At 43.0% G+C, this 15,402-nt stretch overlaps 1 protein-coding gene across 2 annotated transcripts in view; it reads right to left on the bottom strand.

The window, feature by feature from the left end:
- The window catches only part of fndc1 (fibronectin type III domain containing 1), a 289,356-nt gene that overhangs the window by 21,684 nt on the left and 252,270 nt on the right, over positions 1-15,402 (bottom strand). For both annotated transcript variants that reach the window (XM_048601414.1, XM_048601415.1), the window contains one exon: positions 11,028-11,057. In XM_048601414.1, the coding sequence (XP_048457371.1) occupies positions 11,028-11,057 (30 nt within the window). The remainder of the gene's footprint in view (positions 1-11,027; positions 11,058-15,402) is intronic.

The following is a 15,402-nucleotide window of genomic DNA, read 5'->3' as shown; positions in this document are numbered from 1 at the left end:
TGCTCTAGGAATGAGAAATTTCAATTATGAGGATAGATTGAATAAATTGGGACTGTTCTCCTTGGACAGAAAGTGGTTGTGACAAGATTTGATTAATGTTTTCAAAACCATGAGTGGGCTGGAGAGAGTAGATAGGGAAAAGTCGTTCCCACATGTAAAAGGATGAAGATGACAGGGCACAGATTTATATTGCTGTGCAAAAGGAGGACATTGTGAGAAAAATATTTTTCACAGCAAGTAATTAGGGTATAGGTACACTGCCTAGAAGTGTGGTGGAGGAAGGTTTAATTGAGGCATTCAAGAGAGCTTTAGATTGAATTTGAATAGAAATAGTGTGCAAGGGTATGGGAAGCAAGCAAGAAATTGACTCAAAGTAATGATGCTCATTTGGAGAGCTGGTGCAGGCACAATGGGCTGAACCTTCCTCCTTCTGTATCGCAGGAGTGATGTGATTCTGTCAACAAATATTAGTCAGAACACAAGGGTAGCCATACTTCCATGAGATCTTCACATCCACCTGAGAGAGGACCTAGCATCTTATCTGAAAACCAAAACTTGGAACACTGCAGCACACATCCTGTACTGCACCAGATTGCCACACTTAACTGTTAAGCTAAACTCTTGAGTAGTAAATGAACCCACAACCTTCTGACTCAGAGATGACAGTGCTATCAACTTAGTCATGGCTGTCACCGAAGTGTCCACCACCATTGAATATGGTGGGATTGTACTGCTTTGACCCTTTTTTTGGTTATGCGATTGCTTAGTTTGTTAATCCGTGAGAAAATTTCCACTGACATTCAACCACAATCTGTAACCTCATAGCCCAATACATCTCACAAACTAATATTACCACCAAGCCAAAAGATCAACTCTGGTTCAATGGAGAGGCAAAACAGCATGCAGTATGATAGCTTGAACAGACAATAGGCATATCCAAAAATGAGCAGTCAACGTTATAAAGTTACAACACAGAACTGCAGAAGCCAAATCTGATAATCAGAGCTATGGAATTCTAGAGTGAAAGATCAGCCTGTAATGGATCTGTAGTGCTGCAACATCCAGTCATGAATGTTAGAGAATAATTAATAAATTGACACCAAAGAAGTGGACTCTGCAAATTCCTCATCCTCCACGATGGAGTAGCCCAGAACCTCAAAGGCAAACAAATACAGAGGATGTTGGTGAAACTCAGCAGGTCTGGGCAGATCTGTGAAGATGGAAACAGGGTTAATGTTCCAAGTCTGTTGAGACTCTTCTTTTAATTTAAACAGCAAGGCTGAATCATTTTCAACATCTTCAGTTAGAAGTTCTAAGCGAATATGCATCTCAACCTTCTCTTAAGGACCCAAACATCTCCATACAGTGCAATTCACTTCATGAGAGATCAAGAAATGTCTGAAGGCACTGAATAATGCAAAGGCTATGGACTCTAACAACAATGCAAAGGTAATACTGAAAACTTGAGCTCCAGTACTAGCTGTGCTCTTAACTAAGCTGTTCCATTGCAGCATTTACACTGGCATCTACACGACAGTGTGGAAAATTGCCTAGGCTTGTGCTCTCCACAAAAAGCAAGGTCAATCCAACCTGGAGAATTACAACCCAGTCTGTGCTCAATCATCGGCAAAGTGGATGGAAGGCATAATCAATAGTGTTTTCAAGTGTTACTTGCTCAACAACAGTTTGCTCAGTGATGCCCAGTTTGTGTTCCGCCAGGGCCACTCAGGGCCTGACTTTATTATAGCATCAGTCCAAACATGGACAAAACAGTTGAACTCCAGAGGTGAAGTGACAGTTACAGCCCATGACATCAAGGTTATATTGATTGATTGCCATCCAGAAACCTAGCAAAACTAGAGTGAATGTAAATCAGGCACAAAGCTCTCTATAATACCTGGCACAAAAGGAATAGGTTTGTGGTTATTAGAAATCAATAATCTCAATCTTAGAGCTTTGTTGAAGGAGTTCATTAGATAAGTTTCTTTTAGAAGATATTTTCTAATTCACCTGTTCAGAGATGTTATTAAACACCCCTGGAGCAGGCGGGATAGATATTTTCTAATCACCTGTTCAGTGATATTATCACATACCTCTGGAGCAGGTGGGACCCAGGACTCTGGCTCAGAGGTTGGGACACTACTACTGCATCACAAGGGGCCTGAGTAGGTGGAATAATGTCCTCAGCCCAACAACTTTTAGATGCTTCATTAATGACTGTGCTTCCATTATAAGGTCAGACACAGGGATGTTAATTGACTGCACAACGTTCAGCATATTTCAGTACTCACATATTGAAGCAGTCAATGTACATATGCAATAACTCCTGAAGAGCATTCAGGCTTGGGTTGCTAAGTGAGCAAACTGCAGGCAATGATCATCTCCAACAAGAAAGAATGTAAACATTATCCCCAACAATTAATATCATTGCCATCACTGAATCCTTCACTGTCATAATTCTGGGGGTACTGTCAATTTGGATCCAAGCCAGTCAGGGAAATAGAAACCGAGAAACTTTTCTTTGTGGATGGAGTTTATTAAATACTCAGTTTTCCAACTCCATCCAGGAAATCAAGATGGTGCTGGAGTAGCAGGGTTGAGTGTGGACTCGAGTCCGGGGCTCATCTGTTTTCTTGGTCTTTTTTTCTTTTTACTTCTCCACTTCTTTTCTTCCTTTCGTTTTTTTTTGTTTATTTTTCTTTTCCTTCAAGGCTTTTGCAGTGGATTATTTGGAAGCATCGGCACAGCAGCAGAAGTGGGCCATAGGCAGAACGACAACAGCCAGCCAGCAGGTGGATGCAGCAACGACAGCAGATGTGACTTTTCCTGGTGATTGGAAATGGCAGTGGCAGCGGCATAAAGGACATCTTCCTGGCGTTCAGAACCGGCAGCGGTAGCAAAGCTCCTCTAGCAATTGGAGGTGGCGGTGGCAGTAAATATTTCAAGATGGCAGCACCAGCAAAGCAACATCTCAGAGAAGGGTGGCTGAAGCAGGACTCTTGGGGAGGCAGCAGTGGCGGCCAGGTCTGGCAGCGGAGCTAGAACTCCTGTTTGCAGCAGGCCCACAGCAGGGACTCCTGGCATTGTCGAGGCAGCGATGGAAGTGTCATATGCCCTGAGTGGGTCTCCTGGCATCAGAGGCAGCAGCAGAGCTGGGTGCTTCTGGTTGTGGCTGAGGCAGGCCCAGAGCAGGGATTCCTCGTTGTCAATGAGGCAGCGGCAGGAGCTCGTGGTTATGGTAGGCTTGGAGCTGGGAACTCCTGATTATCGGCAAGGTGGCAGTGGCAGTGGAATGGAGACTCCTGTTGTTGGGAGAATGTGGGTTCAGCATAGGAACTGGCATCAGTAGCAGCATCAGCAAGGTGGGCCTAGCAGCAAAGAGATATTGCTAAAAAGTGGTGATTCCTAAAGTTGGTGGGTCTGGTGCAGGCGGCGGAGAGATGGTGGAGGAAGGGTAGCAACATATATGTCGTTGGTGAGCTGGCTCAAGGCTCAGGTCTTGTGGCAGAGGTGGTGGAACAAAGATGGACTCTTTTTCAATTATATCTTTTTAATCTTAAACTATTCAAAACGGCACCGGATTGTGGCAACAGTTGAAGCGTTGATTGCAAGTGACAATAAATCAGTCAATTCAATTCAATTCAGACACCAATCCCCTTCTTTCCCTTCATAGATATTTTTAACCAGCCCATTTAGTCATGTTAGACACATGCCACTACTGCCTCATTGATAACCAGGAGTTCCCAGCTCCAGGCCAACCGCAAGCAGGAGCTGCTGCCGCTGCCAGGTCGACAACCAGAGGGTGCTGAGACATCGCTTGTTTGTGTTCTGGGAGCGGACTTCACAGTCAGCGTGGGCGTGAAGGTTATCATGGGAGACCATCCCTGGTGATAAGCAGGAGGAAGAGCATCCAACTGGAGTGTGCTGAGACATCATTCGTTTGTGTTCTGGGAGTGGACTTTGCAGTCAGCATGGATGTGAAGGGTATCATGGAAGAACCTGCTGTTAAGGAACGATTAGCCCCAAACATTACACTACTATAGTGTTTATATTCCTTGTTCCTCCTCTAACCAAAAAAAAGGAGCGGCGAGGTTCAGGGGAGTAGATACAAAACGTTATGAGTGGAAGGTCGGCAGCGAGAGTTCCAATGGGTAAAGGAGAGTGAGCTAAACAGCTTCTGGAAACTGTTGTTGGTAAGTAGCAGGCAAGTTTTGAGAAATTGTTATTGGAGCAGAGAGCATCAGAAGCTTCAATTTAGTATTAAAAGTATTTGACATTGTAAGGATTAGTTAAGTTAAAGGGGTAAGACATGGCAGAAGAGATCCAAATTGTAGTCTGCTCCCCTTGCTTGGTGTGGCAAGCCGTGCACATTTCCAGTGCCCGGGCCCTGCATGGTTCCAAAAGTGTTTCCAGCTGCAGTTCCTGGAAGCCTGAATTTTGGAGTTGGAGCGGTGTTTGGGGACACTGTTGAGCATTCACAAGGCAGAGAGTATTGTGGATAACATGTATAGGGAGGTAGTCAGACCGCAGACTCAGGCTCCACAGGCAGGAAGGGAATGGGTGACCACGAGGGAGAGCAGGAGGGCTAAGCAGGACTGCAGGAATCTCCTGTGGCTATTCCCCTGCAAAACATATACGTTTTGGATACTTTTGAGGGGGATTGCCTCTCAGGGGATAACAGGAGCAGCCAAATACATGGCACCAGAGTTGGCTCTGCTGCAGAGGAAGGGAGAAATAGGCATAGAAATGCTATACTTATAGGGGATTCAATCGTAAGGGGAATAGACACATGTTTCTGTGGCCGCTAACGAGAGTCCAGGATGGTGTGTTGCCTCCCTGGTGCTAGGGTCCTGGATGTGTCGGAGTGGTTGCAGGGCATTCTGGAGGGGGAGGGTGAACAGCCAATGGTCATGGTACACATTAGTATTAATGACATAAATAATAAAAGGGTTAAGGTCCTAAAAGCAGAATATGAAGAAAGCTGAAATGTAGGACCTCAAAGGAGTCATCTCAAGATTACTACCAGTACTACAAGCTAGTCAGAGTAGAAACAGCAGGATATGAAGAATGAACATGTGGCTGAAGAGATGGTGTGAGGGGCAGGGTTTCATATTTGTGGGACATTGGGACCAGTTCTGGGGGTCTCGGGACCTCTACAAACTGGATGGGCAGCACTGGCACTGATGTCTTTTGGGAGTGGGGTACTTATTAGAGTGGTTGGGGAGGGTTTAAACTACTGTGGCAGGGGAATGGAAACCAGAGGAGTAGGGCACTAGATGCAGAAATTGAGGGAGAGGTAAAAACCAAGGCAAACATGACTAAGAACATGAACAGGCAGAGAAACACTGCTGAGAAGAGCAGGAGAGAAGGTCTGAAATGCATGTTTCGATGCAAGACGTATAATAGGCAAGGTAAATGAACATAGAGCTTTGCTTAGTCCTTGGAACTACGACATTATTGTAATTACAGAGATATGGCTGAAAGAAGAACAGGACTGGCAGTTGAATGTCCAGGATTTAGATGTTTCAGGTGTGATAGAAGAGGATGTAAAAAGGGTGAGGGAGTGCATTATCAGTAAAAGAGTATTCACAGCTTACTGAGGGAGGATACATCAGAGGACTCGTGCAGTGAGGCAATATGGGTAGAACTCAGGAATTAAGAAAGATGAAGTCACAATGCTGGGGTATACTACAGGCTGCTCAACAGCCAGTGGGAGATGTGGAGAAAATATGTAGACAGATTTTGGAAAGATGTAAAAATAGCAGGGTATTTGTGGTGGGTGATTTTAATTTCCCCTATATTGACTAGGATTCACTTTCTGGTAGGGGCTTGGATGGGGCAGAATCTACAAGGACCATTCATGAGGGTTTCTTGACACACTACATAAACAGTTCAACCAGGGAAGGGGCTCAACCAGGGAAGGTTTTGGGAAATGAACCCACCCAGCTGAGTGAAGTTTCAGTGGGGGAACATTTCGGGAATACTGAACATAATACTGTAATAAGGTACTCATGGATAGGGATTAACAGCAATCCTTGGAGGAAGGCCAACTACAACAATATTAGGCAGAAACTGGAGAATGTTGATTGGAGATGGCTATTTCAGGGCAAATCCACATCCGACATGTGGGAGTATTTCAAATGGCAGTTGTTAAGAGTTCAGGTGCAGCACTTTCCTGTGAGAATGAAGGATAGGTATGGCATGTTATGTGAACCTTGGATGACCAGGAATATTATGACCTTGGTCAAAAAAAAAGGAAGTGTAAGTAAGGTGTAGGAGGATAAGAACTGATGAACAACTTGAAGCATGTAAGGAAATAACTTAAACAAGGAATTAGAAGGGCTAAAAGGGGTTATGAAAAGGTATTTGTACATAAGATTAAGGAGAATCCCAAGGCTTTTCAAAGATATATAAAAAGCAATATGGTAACCAGGGAAAGTGATGGCCAACTCAAGGACAAAGGAGGAATCTATGTGTGGAGTCAGAAGTAGTAGGTGAGGTCCTAAATGAATACTTCATGTCAGTATTTATCAAAGAAATGGAATTGGAGGAGGATGATCTCAGGGAAGGGAGTGTCAAATTTCTGAGCCAAGTTGCTATTAAAAAGGAAGAGGTGTTGTGCATCTTCAAAAGTATTAAGGTAGATAAATCCCAAAGTCCTGATGGGATCTATCCCAGAATATTGAGGGAAGCAAGGGAGCAAATAGCTGGAACATTGACAGACATCTTTGCATCCTCTTTGGCCACGGATGAGGTCCCAGAGGGCTGGAGAATAGCTAATGTTGTCCCATTGTTTAAGAAGGGTAACAGGGATAATCCAGGAAATTACAGGCCTGAGAGTCTCATTTCAGTGATGGGGAAATTATTGGACAAGATTCTCATGGACAAGATCTATATGCATTTAGAAGGAAATGAACTTATTTGCAACAGACAGCATGGTTTTGTGCAGGGGCGGTCATGCCTCACTAACTTGATCGAGTTTTTCGAGAAGGTGACAAAGATGGTTGATGAGGGAAAAGCGGTTGATGTTGTCTACGTGGACTTCAGTAAAGCCTTTGACAATGTCCCTAATGGCAGACTGGTGCTAAAGGCAAAGTCACAAGGTATCGTGGTGAGCTGGCAAGATAGATACAGAAATGGCTTAGTCACAGGAGACAGTGCGTGGCAGTGGAAGGATCCTTTTCGGAATGGAAGGTTGTGACTAGTTGTGTTCCCCAGGGGTTAGTGCTGGAACCTCTGCTGTTTGTGCTCTATATAAATAATTTGGAGGAAAATGTAGCTGGTCTAATTAAATTTGTAAACGATACAAAGAGTGGTGGAGTTGCGGATAGTGAGGACGATTTTCAGAGGATACAGCAGGATATAGATCAAATGGAGGCATGGGCTGAAAAATGGCAAATGGAGTTTAATCCAGACAAATGTGAGGTGATGTATTTTGGAAGGACAAGTACAGGTGGAAATTATATACTGAATGGCAGAACGTTTCGATATATTGATATGCGAGGATCTGGGTGTGCAGGTCCACAGATCACTGACGGTGGCAGCATAGGTAGATAATGTTGTAAAAAACGCCTAAGGCATGCTTACCTTCATCAGAATGGGTACTGAGCAGAAGGATAGGCAAGTTATGCAACAACTTTATCGAAATTTATTTAGGCGACACTTGGAATGTTGTGTACAGTTCTGGTCACCACACCACCAGAAAGATGTGGGTGCTTTGGAGAGGGCACAGAAAAGGTTTACTAGGATGTTGCCTGGTATGGAGGTTTTTAAGCTATGAAGAAAGATTGGATAGACTGGGTTTGTTTTCACTGGAACGCAGGAGGTTCAGGGGCAACCTGACAGAAGTTTATACAATTGTGAATGGCAAAGATAGAGTGGACAGTATGACGCTTTTTCCCCAGGGTGGAGGGGTCAATTACTAGGGGACACAGATTCAAGATGCAGGGGCAGAAGTTTAAAAAAGTTGTGAGAGGCACGTTTTTCACACAAAGGATGGTGAGTGCCTGGGGTGCACTGCCAGAGGAAATGGTGGCAGACACAATAGCTGCATTCAAGAAACACCTGGATAAATACATGATTAGGAAGGGAATTGAAGGATACGGTCCCTGTCAGTGAAGACAGATTTAGTATGGAAGGGTGAAATGTGTCAGTGCAGGCTTGGATGGCTAAAGGGCCTGTTTCTGTGCTGTGCTGTTCTTTGTTCTTTTTCTTGTTCTTATGTCTGGAAACCATGGGACTTGAACCCAGAACTTCTGCTCCACTATCACTGCATTACAAGAGTTCTCTTTCTACCCAGGGAAGTCAATTTATTAATCAATTCACCTGCTTAACTACTTCCTATATTGACAGTCACCATTGATTAATTGGACTAGCCATAAAAATAGTGGGGTTACAACAGCAGCTCAGATGCTGGGAATTATTTGGCAAGTAACTCAGCTCCTGACTCTTCAAAATCTATCTACTTGTCTACAATGCACAAGCCAGGCATATGTTGGAATGCATACCCTCTTCCTTGAAAGAGCGCAGTCTGTGTGATTGACACCCCATCTAATGCAAATGATAGCAGTGTGCACCATACACCAGATGCAATGCAGCAAATCATTATCCCTCTGGAGACAGCACCTTAAAACCTGTGACTTTGACCACCAGAGAGGACAAGGTCAACAGATACATAGAAGGTCCATGATCTGCAAGTTCCCTCCATGTCTCTTCCACCCTGACGTCACTAACTGAGTCAAAATGGTCAGCACAATGGTAGTGATTAGCACTGCTGCCTCACAGTTCCAGGGACCAGGGGTGACTGTGTAGAGGTTGCACAATATTCCCATGTTTGTGTGGGTTTCTGTCAGGTGCTCCAGTTTCCTCATATTACAAAGATGTTCAAGTTAGGTGGACTGGCCATGCTAAATTGTCCCGTAGTATCCAGGGATATGCAGCTTAGGTGGATGAGCCATAGTAAATGCAGGGTTACAGGTAAAGAGTGGGGGTGGGGGTGGTTGGATCTGGGTTGGATGCTCTTCATGCAGACTCAACCAGCCTAATGGCCTCCATCTGCACTGCAGGGATTTTATGATTCTAAAATCCTGGAACTCCCTCCATAATTTTGTCTTTGCCTGTGCGACATAGTCAGCTGCAGTTCAAGGCAGTCACTCACTTCGATTTTATAAAGAGCAGTTAGGGATGGGGAGCAAATGCTGGCCTATCCAACAACCCCCACATCTTATGAAGAAATTCTAAATAAAATATGCACTTAAAGAGCTAAAATCTACAAGTTTACTGACAAAGAGCTGGGAAATGGTTTTAGGCTGGAGAGCTCTATTATGATCAGCTGAATGACTTTCTTAGTTACATTTTTCCATGATCCGAAAGTGACCAAGAAATCATAGAGATTGCAAACCAGTTACACTGTTTGCTTATCTTAATAGTGGACCCCAACACATGCATGAAAGAGACAAAACTGCAGTTTTTTTAATGCATCTATATTCAACTCTAAATGCCAAGTTGATAATGTAACTGTGGCCTCCTCCTCTCCAGACATCTATTTTAAAACCAGTTCAGTCCATACAATATCACAACATGCTGAATGCATTGAAAAAAGCAAAGGCTATGAACTGCAACAGTATCCTTGCTGTGGTGTTGAAGAAATATGTTTTTTTGAACTGACTCAATGTGATGGGAATGGTCATTGGTAGTGCTATCAATCATGATATTTCATCAGTAATGTAAACCTAAAAACCAAAGAACTCCAGATACTGGAAATCAGAAACAAAAGCAGAACTTGCTGGAAAAGCTCAGCAGGCCTGGCAGCATCTGTGGAGAGTAAGCAGAATTATGTTTCAGGACCAGTGACACTTCTTCAGAAATGATTGTAGCTGGAGAAGGATTGGTATATATGCTACGGAAGGTGGGCGGAGGAGGAAAGGAGTAAATGATAGGTGGAGATGGAGCTCAGAGAGACAGGGAAACAGTTGGGCAGACAAAAGAATGAGTAAATGTCAGCTTGGGAGAATGAGTAGCTCTAATGGGGGCCATTAGTAGTTGACAATGGGTTATTTTTCGTAGCAGCCCATGTGATGACAAGGCCTGGTGTGTGGGGTTTGGGGTAAGAACATTGGAGAAGGTACTCAAGCCCTAAAATTGTTGAACTCAATAGTGAGGCCATAAGACTGCAGGGTTCCCAAGCAGAAAATGAGGTGTCATTCTTCCAGCTAGGGGAGCTTCACTGCAGCAAGCTCAAGACAGAAACATTGACCAGTGAACACGGTGGTGTGTTAAAATGGCAGGCGACCAGAAGCTCAGGGTCATTTTTGCAGACAGAACACAGGTGTTCTGCAAAGTAGTTACCCAGCCTGTGCTTTGTCTCCTCAATATAGAGGAGAACACATTGTGAGCAGTGAATATGGTAGACTAGATAGAGCGAAGTGCAAGTAAATTGTTGCTTCACCTGGAAGGTGTGTCTGGGGCGTTGGATAGTGAGAAGACAGGAAGTAAACAGATAAACAGATTCTGTGATTGCAGGGAAAGGTGCCATGGGGTGTGGGAAGATGTTGGGAGTGGAGGAGTAGTGGACCAAGGTATCCCAGAGGGAAGGGTCCCTGTGAAAGGCTGACAAGGGAGGGGAGGGTAAAATGTGAATGATGGTGGTGGCATCCTTCTGGAGGTGGCGGAAATGGCGGCTAATGATCTTTTGGGTGTGGATGCTGGTGAGATAGTAGGTGAGGAGGAGGAGGACTCTATTGCTGTTGAGGGAGGAAAGATAGGGGGTGAAGGTCAAAGTGTGGAGATGTTTCGGACACACCTGAGGGCCCTGTCAATCACAGTCAAAGAATAAGATGGATGTTCTAGAAACACCCCCGTCAAAGCAACTCACAATCACTTTCTCGAGGACACTTAGATGTTGTCAATAAATCCTGCCCTTGGCAGTGATGTCCACATCCAATGAATGAGTAAACTAAAAAAAAACTATCGCATGAAGTAAAAATAAAAAAATTGTGCCTTTCAAGTGAGGATCTCCGTGCACTTACCAGGTGGCCTGACAATAATCTGTGGGTCATCTGTAAAAACAGAAAACAATCATCATTCAAATACTGGCCACATTTTGATGAAATGGTTGTAAACCAACACATTTAATAAGTAACTCATTCATTACATGAAAAATGAAAAAAAAACATAAGAAAGAGGAATAGGCCATGTGACTCATCAAAACTAATCTACTGTTTAACTTTCTACATTACTTCCACTTTCTGATCTTATCCCCATTTCCATTTGACCCTGTGTGTCCAAACGTCTGCTAATCTCAGTCTACACTTACGTGTTGAGAATTCACAGCCCTCTGGACTGGAACATATCAGATTAACAATCTTCTGAATGAAAGAAGTTCCCCAAATTTTAGTCCTAAATTATTGACCTCTTATTCTATGTCTACAATCCTTAAGTTTTAGACCCTCAATTGGGGTGGAATAGTTAGGAAAAAAAGACTTCTGAAAATTTACCCTGTGAAGCCCTCTAAGAATTTTATACTTTTCACTTAGGTCACTTATGTTTTAATTGGGTTGCTGTATTGAACTGATTTGTCTTAGAGCAATGCAGAGATGACTCTGGTTGTAAATCCAAAAGTCTATTTACAAAAGCTTTAAACAATTCTCAGAATTTACAGAATTTCCAAAACACACATTGTCTTTGCTCGGTCTCAGATATTCCAAGTAGAAGCTTGTATATGGAGTTGGCCACTTGACAAAGATCAGTTACCAGATTAGCCTGATCAAACATATATGAACTACCACTGAACACGCCAATCATTTCTCATTGTTCTAAACTCCAGAGAATATAGACTCATCCTACTCTCTCACTTCATCAGACCTAGGAACTAATCTAGTACTGAAAAAGTGCTCTCTCCAGTGTCCTACATAATTGCGAGAAGATGTCTTCACTTCATACATTCTTCCTACATTACTAACGGCAATTCAAAAATATTGATTGATTGTCAAGTTCTTTGAGAAATATGGACATGAGAAGTGCTGCATAAATGCATCTTTCAGCCCTATACCCCTATACTCTAACCACCTTGCAATAAAGGCTAACAAAGCATTCACTGTCCAAAGTCTTTGCTGTGCTTGTATATTCACTTCCACCAATTCATACACCGGATCTGTAGCCCTTGAATGCTAATATTTACTTGTCATTCATCTTAAAGCTGACACAGAGGTTTAGCAGGTAATCAAGAAAGCTAATGGAATGTTTATCGTTCATTCAAGAGTGTTAGAGTATAAGAGTAGGGAAGACGTACTGCAACTGTATAAGATGCTGGTAAGACTACATCTGGAGTACTGTGAGTAGTTTTGATTCCCTTATCTGTGATAATGATATTATTTCATTGAAGGCAGTTCAGAGAATGTTTACTAGGATGAACCCCAGTATGGAGGGATTGCCTTACGAGCAAAGGTTAAACAGATTGGGATTTGACTCATCGGAGTTTAGAAGAATGAGAGGTGGTCTCATTGTAACATATAAGATGGGTTTGACAAGGTAAATGCTGAGAGGATATTTCCCCTCATGGCAGAGCCTAGGACCAGAGGGCATAGTCTCAGAATAAAGGGGTGCAAATTTAAAACTGAGATGGGGAGGAATTTTTCCTCTCAGAGGGTTGTGTGTCTTTGGAATTCCTTGCCAAAGAGAGATGTGGGGATAGAATCCCTTGTGTATATTTAAGCTTAGATAGATTCTTGATCAATAGGAGAATTGAGGGTTACAGGCAAAAGGCAGCAAAATGGATATGAAGAATGTCAGATCAGCCATGATCTTATTGAATGGCACAGCAGGCTCGAGGAGCCAAACAGCCTACTTCTGTTCCTATTTCTGATGGTCTTGTATAATTGCCTATTTTCCCACTGAAGTGAATAATTTCACATGGTACCATCAACAATCCTACTCTTTTCTTATTACTTTCCATTTCTTTATCTTTATCTTACTATCAAGGGTTTAACTGTTTCCATTAGAAGGAAGGTGAACAACTAAATGTTCTCAATGTAAGGCAAATGAACCAAAGAGATGAAGTTTTTTTTATTTTAGTAGATTTGATTTAGACTTTATTGTCGTGTGTTCTCAAGTACAAAAGTATGGAGTACAGTGAAAAGACCATAAGATAGAGAAGCAGAAATTAGGCCATTCAGCCCATTGAGTCTACTGCATCATCCAACCATGGCTGATACCTCATTCTACCATTTTCTCCCCATAACCCTTCATCCCCTTTTACAATCAAGAACCTATCTATCTCTGTCTTAAATATATTCAATGACCTGGCCTCCACAGCACTCTGTGGCAGTGAATTCCATAAATTCACTGCTCACTGGCTGACGAAGTTTCTCCTTATCTCTGTTCTAAAGGGTCTTCCCTTTACTCTAAGGCTGTGCTCTCGGGTCCTAGTCTCTCCTGCCAATGGAAACATCTTCCCAACGTCCACTCTGTCCAGGCCATTCAGTATACTGTAAGTTTCAATTAGATCCCCCCTCATCCTTCTAAACTCCATCAAGTATAGACCCAGAGTCCTCAAATGTCCCTCATATGTTATGCCTCTCTTTCTTGGGATCATTCTCGTGAACCTCCTCTGGACCCGCTCTAAGGCCAGTACATCCTTCCTGAGGTATGGGGGCCAAAAGTTTTCAATGCCTCTACACATGGGTCATACACTGGCTGGGTGTTTAGCACTGCTGTGTCACAGCACCAGTGACCTGGGCTCAATTCCAACCTTGGGTGACTCTGTGTGTGTATTTTACATGTACTCACTGTGTCTGTGTGAACTTCCACCGGGTGCTCTAGTTTCCTCCCACAGTCCAAAGATGAGCAGGTTAGGTGGATTAGCTATGCTAAATTGTCTTTAGTTACCAGGGAAGTACGGGCTAGGTGGATTAGCCAAGGTAAATGCAGGGTTACAAGATAGAGTAGGAGGCTAGGTCTATGTGGGATGCTTTTCAGTGGGTTGGTGCAGACTTGATGGCCTCTCTCCACACTGTGGGATTCTATTCTATTCTAGGTTATTATTCATTGTTTGAAAGGGTAGTGGAAGAAAATTGTATGGAAATTTTCAAAGGGGAACAAGAAACAGTGCACAGTTATAAGGGAAAGGAAAATGCAGTGCAATAGATAAGCAAGAGAATGGCCTTTCCTGCTCCTCTGGTGCTGCCTGGCCTCCTGTGATCCTTCAGCTCCATACTGTGTTATCCCTGACTCTAGCATCTGCAGTTCTTGCTATCTCAGACCAAACAGTCTCGTTGTTTTGTGAGATTTTTTTGATCTTATGGCTGAAGTAAAGGAATACATTAGCTTGGAACTTCTAATATTCATACTGCATTTTGGAAAATCCTAAACATATATTAGGAGACTGGATTTTCCAGATGTGTTCTAATATTATGAATTGAAAATTGTGCAGATGCTGCCAAAGATTTCCTGATGTGGAGTTTCATGGTTTTCACCAGGTGACAGGTTTGGAACACCAGTAAGCAAATGTTTTATGAAAAATGCTGCACAATTTGCAGTTAACCCAGAGAATTTGGCAATCTGTAATTCTTGCCTCTGCCAAGTAAGACACTGTGCTAAGTGCAAGGGGTAGTTTAATTTACCTTCATATACTGTGACTACTAAACATATTCAGCATTATGAATCGCCGCTTACAAAGATCAAAATTTAGTATGGATGGTTTGTATTTTATTTTCGGGATGTGGATAACACTGTATTTATTGTCCATTCCTAGGCGAAATAAGAAGATGTAAGCCTTCTTGATTGAATGCCTATACAACGGAGTAGACTTTTAGCCATTGGGAGCACTTTGAATCTCCGTTTTGCTGTTTCTGCCAGATATTAGGGTCAAGGTCAGTTTTCTTGGGATGAGTCAATTCTATAAAGCAAGGGCGAGATCATAGAAGTGTGTGCCCACAACTTCTTGAATAGTGCTTGCTTCATCTCGGCTCCTGTTATAGCACTAGACATGGTTAGAGCAGTCAGGATGCAGCAAAGTTCAGTGCTGGATGATGGTGAATGAGAGTCTCCAGTACTTAAATAGTAGCTGCAAGGGATTGAGTAGAAATGCCAAATCAAGAAACATTCCCTGTAGCTTACTGCCTCCCTGGCACTAATCTTGCTGCAAGTTTATGATACTATGGCAAGATGCATGAGAATTCAAACAAAATTTTATGCACCATTTTACATTTTAAATATAGGCAAGGCAGGAAGAGAGTCCCTGGCAAACAGCTACTACATATCGGGAAAGGTGTTCACAGGAGAAAGTATAGAGACCACTCTTAGGGATAAGTATACAGCAGTAGGTTTCCTCATCCCATTTACTTTGATGCTCCACTCCAGGAAGAAATTTCAAGGCACGAATGCATCATGTAATGTGGGATTGGA

This window comes from Rhincodon typus, chromosome 9 (genome assembly GCF_021869965.1).
Source record: "Rhincodon typus isolate 14 chromosome 9, sRhiTyp1.1, whole genome shotgun sequence".
Lineage (NCBI taxonomy): Eukaryota > Metazoa > Chordata > Chondrichthyes > Orectolobiformes > Rhincodontidae > Rhincodon > Rhincodon typus.
The sequence above is the reverse complement of the archived record's forward strand: the minus strand, read 5'-3'. Positions and strand labels throughout refer to the sequence as shown.